This window comes from Sinocyclocheilus anshuiensis, unplaced genomic scaffold (assembly GCF_001515605.1).
Source record: "Sinocyclocheilus anshuiensis isolate Anshui unplaced genomic scaffold, SAMN03320099.WGS_v1.1 scaffold1386, whole genome shotgun sequence".
Taxonomy (NCBI): domain Eukaryota; kingdom Metazoa; phylum Chordata; class Actinopteri; order Cypriniformes; family Cyprinidae; genus Sinocyclocheilus; species Sinocyclocheilus anshuiensis.
The window spans coordinates 73,460-81,634 of record NW_015555701.1 but is presented as its reverse complement, the minus strand read 5'-3'; the positions used below and the strand labels follow the sequence as shown (position 1 = coordinate 81,634).

Below are 8,175 nucleotides of genomic sequence, written 5' to 3'. Positions count from 1 at the left end.
ACTTGACTTATACTTAGAAAAAGTCTAAATATATTTGAGCACAATTATAGCTCAAATATATTTAGACTTTTTCTAAGTATAAGTCAAGTATACTTAAATGTCATTTTAAGTATATTTCTGAGAAGTACATAAAGCCCATTTCCGAGAAGTACATAAAAAGTAGACTAAAAGTATACTTTCCTATTTTTAGTTTAAAAGAAGTATACCAATAGCACACTTGAATAAACTTCTTTTTCGTAAGGGTAGTAACATTTAAAAATGTTAGATGAATGTCCAACTTGAAACATTTAAGGAATCAAACAATCCATTAACAATATATGAACACCGTCTTTGTGCTAATGTTTTGAGAACATTGAGACCAGATAAAGAACATTACAGAGGAATCATAACTTTGAGGAAACCTTCTGAGAACGCTCACTGGTAGATTGATCATCAGTGATCAAAACGCGGGTTTCTGTTCTGAAGTATGAGCTTATAATGCATGACTGATCAGCAGATCTGATACAGTTATTAATTTAGTGAACTTGAATGTCTCCAAATAACCGGATGATGATGTTTGACTCGAGCTCTTGTGGATGTTTTGTGTAAGTGTCACTAGTGAACAGATAAGCTAAACTGGAAAACACTTGTTGATATACAGCATATCTGTAATGCAAAACACTAAAATATACATACAATATTAAACAAACAAATGTCAACTCTCTCCAATCACAGCCTTATTTTTAACGCAAATATTGCGCGTGAGTTTGTACATTGAATGTGCGCGACTTCCGGTGTCATTGGCTTCCGGTTATTTTTTTTTAGCAATACCAAAACAGTCCATTATGCTGCTCGATAGTGCAAACTGGTATTTTTTTTTAAATCATATTATTTGAATGTATTATCATAATCGCAAACACACTGGTTTGTAGTGCAAGTAATAGTACTTTGTTTTTCTTTTAGTTATTTACCGATAGCGGCTAATGAACCGGAAGTCTCGCACATTCACAGAAAATAGCTTTCTTTTTCTGTTATCTACAGCAGTCACACATAAGCTACACACACAGTGAACACTAAATAAAGCACTTCTAGACTTTATGTGAATATTACATTTATTTCACTTGCAATAAAAATGAATCAAATGCAGTTGTTTCCATTTTCTTTAGTTGTGACTAGTTGTTTATTAGTCATTTGCACAGGCGATTCAGGGTTCACTAGCATTGAAATGATTCTGACAGAACACACATAAGCTACACACAATCCAAACATGAACCAGTAAAAATAAAGTGAAACATGAAACATTTGTGTATGTGGAGAAAGCAGCGGTGAAGAACAGATAGAGGACACAAGGGAACAGGTGTGGGCGTGTTCTTCGGCTCGCCTGATTTGCATACGGTGACGTCACAGCGCTGCTCTGCCAACAGACTGAACTGTAGTCAGCGAGATGTTAGAAATAAATAAAAACACTGCTTCATTTTTATCAGTGTGACTTTGCATTTACAAAAGTGTTCTTAAAGGGACAGCTCACCCAAAAATAAAAACCCCGTCATCATGTATGTGAGTTTGTTTCTTGAGAAGATATTTTGAATAATGTGCGTAGCCAAACAGTTGACGGTAGCCATTGACTTCCTTTCCATACATGGAAATCAATGGCTACCATCAGCTGTTTGCTTCCCAACATTCTTCAAATGATATTTTCATACAGGTTTGGGACAACAAGAGGATGAGTTAACAATAACAGGGTTTTCATTTTAAGTGAACTATCCCTTTAAGCATGAAAATGAGTTTCAACATCCTCATATTATGAATGAACGCATGTATGCATTAAGATATAGGCTATTACTTATCATGTGTTTTATTAAGAAGTAGGCCTGGTGTTTGATTCATTTTACATTTAGTCATTTAGCAGATGGACTACAAATGGAAGCAATCAACATAACATTTTAGCCCCAACCCTGTCCAAATGATGCCTGATGGTGAAAGAAAGCAATAGGAGTGATGTAAAATATCATTTCAAAGTCATAAAGTCACCCAATTTGAACAAATCCACCATATATTCCTCAAACCCCGATTCAGATTGCATTGCAAGAAGAAGTCTCGAGATTGCCGAAGCACTGGAAACATCTGAAGAGATTTGTGCTGTGTTTGTGTCCAGCGAGCGTGGTTCACATGACAAACAGAGACATTTTCCAGTCAAACGCGGAGCCCTTCTTCATGTCTGAGCAGGCCAGCGCTCAAAGGAACATGCAAATGAGTGTGTATTGGCGGCGTGTGTACGGTTCGGCTCAGAAAGCTCGGCGCATGTTCTCTCGCGACACATTTGCATACAGTTACAGCGAGTGTGTGGATGACGGTATCTAGTGTACCTGTGCGTCCTTCAGCAGCACAACATGAACACAGCAAGGATTACGTGCATTACGTTTGTGCTAGTAACACATCACATCAGCCTTCTGCGTAAACCTCATTAATAATGGCACAATGCATCTGCTGCTGCAATGCAGCGTTATTTTAGCATCTCTGTTTTTATCCCTATGTTTTATTTTTTATATTTTAATATTAAATGTGCATTAATTTTATTGTGCTTTGTCATTTTTATTATTTTTAATATTACAATTTTATTATGTTTTAAATGTCAGTTTTTGATTTAATTTGTTTCCAGTTAGTTATTTTAGTGCTTCACCTTGAACCCATTTCAGCTAGCTTTTTAGAATGTCTATATATGTTTTTATTTCAGTTTATTTATTCAGTTAAAAAAATTCAGTCTTAATATTACTATCCGAACATATGTGACCCTGGAGCACAAAACTAGTCATAAGGGTCAATTTTATGAAACTGAGATTTCTAAAAATAAATGCGCTTTCCATTGATGTATGGTTTGTTAGGATCGGACAATATTTGGCTGAGATACAACTATTTGAAAATCTGGAATCTGAGGGTGCAAAAAAATCTAAATATTGAGAAAATCATATTTAAAGTTGTCCAAATGAAGTTCTTAGCAATGCATATTACTAATCAAAAATTAAGTTTTGATATATTTACGGTAGGAAATGTACAAAATATCTTCATGGAACATGATCTTTACTTCATATCCTAATGATTTAATGAAATAAAAATGTATAATGTATTGTTGGCTATTGCTACAAATATACCCCAGCGACTTAAGACTGCTTTTGTGCTCCAGGGTCACAAATATCTAGTTAGTTATTTTAGTCATTCAACTTAAACTCATTAAATGTCTATATAGTTTTTATTCATTTTTATTTCAGTTTTAATTTCACATCAATTTAAACTAGATGAAAATAAGAGATGTTGCCTTGGCAAATAGCTTAAATAAAATGCTTAAATTGTTTTAGATTTAGATTTCAGAATTAACATTCATTTCAATTAACACTTTTTCAATATCACTGAGATGCGATTACAGATTTTAGTATTATTTTAAAATGCTTTATTTTGATGTTAACGTTAGTTATTTTTAAAATTAATTTAGTTAATGACAAAAACTTGTCATTAAAAGTTTTTGTCTTTTTCTTTTATTATCTTTTTTTTTTCAGCTTTAGGCTTATTTTCCAGTTCAGTGCAATAATAGTGCTTCAACGTCAACTCATTTCAGTTCGTTTTTTAATGCCTACATACGTTTTTATTAATTCCATTTCAGCTTTAGTTGCCGTCATTCCAGCGCATCAGCTTAAAGTAAATGAGAAATGTTGTTTTTAGATCTGAACGCTTGTTTGCACGGGTTTTGTCACAAACGCACTCGGCGCATTAAAGCAGCCAGACTGACAGAAGCTGAAGAAGAAAAGCACACCTGTTAGGACTATAGAGAAAGCCATTCAGGTCCTTCAAACCGGGAGGTTAACAGATAAAGTCAACAGTAAAGCAGCCGATTTGAATTGCTTTTGTCCCAGTTTAGGTGACATAAACCCGACAGACAATCAACTGGAAAGTGAAATAAAAGCAACATTTTCCTAGCAGTGCGGCTGAGCTTGCTGTGCCCTTCAGCCCCGGAGGACCATTTGCATGGCAGGTCCAGTTAAATGAGGAGACCAGATTCTCTCGACCTGGCATGCAAACCAGCGGAGCAGCAGTTAAAGCACAGGTGTGTCCTCCTCTCTCCAGAGATATGGAAATCACCCGCTCTCAGATTGACTCTCTAGACACTGAGCCATAAAGCAGTCTGGAGATGCCTCGCTCGTTCCTGGTCAAGAGAAAGCAGTCGGCCTGCGCTGGATGGCAGTGGAAAGAGCCGGAGCCCTGCTCCAGTCCAAACACAGGTAACCAAAACCATCAGAACATCTCCAAAACCCGAGCGCGCTTCTTCTGCGCAACGCAAACGACGACAAACCTCCTGCGTCTGAAGCCAGTCCAGTGTGGTTCAACGGAGTTCTGATTCACAAGCTTGCGATTCGATTCACTTTGATTCATTCGGACATAAAGGCAATCAGGTACAGTGAGGAAAGCCTCTGATCTGAACAAACATTTAAACTGCACATCAAAAGTATTATATACTAAAAACATAACATGATTGTAAGTCTAAGAGCATTTTAAGTATATAAGAAGTATTTTATAATTAAAACAATTATTCTATTTGGTAACACTTTGATTTAAGGTGTCCTTGTTACACATGTTACATGTACTTACTATTATAATTACAATTAAGTATGCATAAGTAAAACTAAGTCTAACCCTAACCATATAGTAAATTAATATTACTCAGTACGATTACACTGTAACAAGGACACCTTAAAATAAAGCACAACCTTCTATTTTAACATCAAAGAACAAGTTCAGTAAAATAGCATGAATATGGAATATAGTGCATATATTGACAATGTCTTTCTTAAGGTAACTGTGACGTTATTATTGATATGATCTTTCTGTGGTTGAAACACTGATCGATCAAATACATGATTTCAGTAAGTTCTTCTGTTTATTAATAATACGCTCTTCTCACAGAAATTAGTGCTTTATTTGATCAAGTTAAGACTTTCCATCAAGAATTGTTCACAGAAGTTTACATACATTTATTTAAACATTTTAGAAATAAAGAAACATTATAAAGGGAAAGAGTTTTTTTTTTTTTATCTTACCGAAATATATAATAGAAACAAAATCAGTCCAAAATCCTCAGGAGTTATACACAGCTTAGATAATTATCATCTTTTAGTGTACTGGTTTATTTTTGGGTTCTGGAGGGTTTATTTTGTATATTTCATTATTTTATTTTTTTATTTTTTATTATTATAAAAAAATGTAACATAATAATAATAATTATATACATTATAATTTCTTATTATAAAATAAAATACCATACTGGTTTATTTTAGGGTTCTGGAGGGTTTATTTTGTAAATGGTTGTTATTTTTTCATTATTTTATTTTTTATTATTATAAAAAAAAAACATAATAGGGTTGTTATTTTTTGATTATTTTATTTTTTATTATTATAAAATAAAGAACGAAAATAATAATAATTATTATTTACAATATTATTTATTATTATAAAACAAACAAAAATATACTATACTGGTTTATTATAAAATAAAAAACAAAACAAATTACTATTATTATTATTTATTTATTTGTTTGCTTGAACTATATTAGTTCATTTTTTGGGGTTCTGGAAGTTTTACTTTGTACATGGTTGTATATATATGTTTATATACAGTATATATACATACACACAATATATATACAGTATATATATATTAATTTAGGGAAAACAAATGGCAGTGTGTAACTGTGTAATGTGTGTGTTTCAGCATCTGTTCAGAGTCCCAGCGCTGGTCTGGAGTCAGTGTCTGAGCGCGCTCATGCCGTCCACAAACACACAGCTGCTCTAAAAAACATAATAATTATTATATACATGATTATTATTTATTATTATAAAATACTATCCTGGTTTACTTTTGGGTTCTGGAGGTTTTATTTTGTAAATGGTTGTTACTTTTTTCATTATTTCATTTTTTATTATTATAAAAAAATAAACATAATAATTATTATATACATTATTATTTCTTATTATAAAATAAAATAAAATAAAATACCATACTGGTTTATTTTTGGGTTCTGGAGGTTTTATTTTGTATAGGGTTGTTATTTTTTGATTATATAAAGTGTTTCCTCTGCAGCGCATGCTGACGCGTCACCTCAAGTGCCACAGTATGATCAAGAGACACCCCTGCAGGTTCTGCGGGAAAGGCTTCAACGACACCTTCGACCTGAAGAGACACATGAGAACACACACCGGTGAGATCACGTCACTCAGAGTCACACCTAAACATTCTCATTTCAGCTGCTTACACAATAAAACTTTCCTCGTCACACAGTTTCTGAAAGCTGACACTCAAACAGCAGAAGCACACACCACATCTACAAAACATTCACTAATTCTCAGCTTTTGCCCCAGTGAAATCCAGAAAGTGTTAAAGGCCTGTGAAGCTTTGGGAGCGCTGATGGAAGCCATCTACTGCAGCTTTGCTTTGATAATATTACTGAATATGATCCAGATGTAGTATTTGATAAAAATGAGATTTTCTCAGCTTTTTGCTCAAAATGTTGCTTTTTTATGAAACCTACCAACATTCAAGTGTTGATAAAAAAAACAGTGCTTGAACCTATAGAATAAAACAGATTATTTTGTTTGAAAATAGAGGGTCGGATCTTTATTTTGATGTATTGCATGTTCAGATATTCATACAACAAAATAATCTGGGGGCCATGGAATTTTAGTGAAAATCAACAAAAACGCTGGCCGTGGCTGGAAACTTTTTTCAAAAACGCTGGCGGGGACCTCAAGTGCCACAGTATGATCAAGAGACACCCCTGCAGGTTCTGCGGGAAAGGCTTCAACGACACCTTCGACCTGAAGAGACACATGAGAACACACACCGGTGAGATCACGTCACTCAGAGTCACACCTAAACATTCTCATTTCAGCTGCTTACACAATAAAACTTTCCTCGTCACACAGTTTCTGAAAGCTGACACTCAAACAGCAGAAGCACACACCACATCTACAAAACATTCACTAATTCTCAGCTTTTGCCCCAGTGAAATCCAGAAAGTGTTAAAGGCCTGTGAAGCTTTGGGAGCGCTGATGGAAGCCATCTACTGCAGCTTTGCTTTGATAATATTACTGAATATGATCCAGATGTAGTATTTGATAAAAATTAGATTTTCTCAGCTTTTTGCTCAAAATGTTGCTTTTTTATGAAACCTACCAACATTCAAGTGTTGATAAAAAAACAATGCTTGAAGCTAGAATAAAACTGATTTTTTTATTTTCTGAATTCTTTATTTTGATGTATTGCATGTTCAGATATTCATACAACAAAATATTCTGGGGGCCGTGAGATTTTAGTGAAAATCAGCCAAAACGCTGGCGGGGAAACAAGGTAAACAAAAAATAAATAAAATAAAAAAAAACCTACATAAATATTAAGAAAAAAAATTTATAAAAATTGATCAATACAGGCTTTCTGGACCAAAAAAAAAAAAAAAGTTTCATTTTAGGCCTTCGGGTCATTTTGACCCACGAGGGAAAGATTTGTTACAAAACGCAAGAGAAGGATGAAGGTTAACTGCACTAACCTTGATTCCCATAAACAGGTTTTGAGTCTCTTGAGTGTCTCTCTCTCTCTGCACACAGGCATCCGTCCGTACCGGTGTGATCTGTGTGAGAAAGCCTTCACGCAGCGCTGCTCTCTGGAGTCTCACCTGCGGAAGATCCACGGCGTGCGGCAGCAGTACGCATACCGCCAGCGGCGCTCCAAGATCTTCGTGTGCGAGGACTGTGGCTTCACCTCCAACCGGCCGGACGAATACTTCCTCCACATCAGACAGCAGCACCCGAGCAGCCCGGCGCTGCGCCGTTATTACCGCAAACACATGCTGGAGAGCCCCGCGCAGCACAGCATCGCCCCCTTCATGCTGTACCCCGCCGCAGGACTCTACATGTGAAGCACCTTTAGTGTGTGTGCATACCAGCTCTGTTACACTGTAACAAAAATTACATAGTTTACGGTAAAAAACTGGCAGCTGTGGTTGCCAGAATTATACTGTAAAAAATATGGTAGCAACATTTTAGGTTTTACGGATTTAACTTAAATGTGACCCTGGAGCACAAAAGCAGTCTTAAGTCGCTGGGGTATATTTGTAGCAATAGCCAACAATACATTGTATGGGTCAAAATTATACA

The 8,175-nt window shown here is 35.2% G+C and overlaps 1 protein-coding gene across 1 annotated transcript; it reads left to right on the top strand.

The window, feature by feature from the left end:
• The first annotated feature begins 4,159 nt into the window (after positions 1–4,159).
• Positions 4,160–8,003, top strand: LOC107671611 (transcription factor Ovo-like 2). The gene is made up of 3 exons (XM_016464520.1): positions 4,160–4,250; positions 6,093–6,224; positions 7,627–8,003. Exons 1-3 carry the CDS (start codon positions 4,160–4,162, stop codon positions 7,935–7,937), a joined length of 534 nt encoding a protein of 177 aa, XP_016320006.1. The 3' UTR covers positions 7,938–8,003.
• The last annotated feature ends 172 nt before the right edge of the window (positions 8,004–8,175 follow it).

Excerpts from the sequence above, each read along its gene's own strand:
- LOC107671611 (XM_016464520.1), top strand. The coding sequence starts at position 4,160 with ATGCCTCGCTCGTTCCTGGTCAAGAGAAAGCAGTCGGCCTGCGCTGGA. Across the intron at positions 4,251-6,092 it reads CTGCTCCAGTCCAAACACAG|TGTTTCCTCTGCAGCGCATG; the intron begins GTAACCAAAACC and ends GATTATATAAAG. Across the intron at positions 6,225-7,626 it reads ACACATGAGAACACACACCG|GCATCCGTCCGTACCGGTGT; the intron begins GTGAGATCACGT and ends CTCTGCACACAG.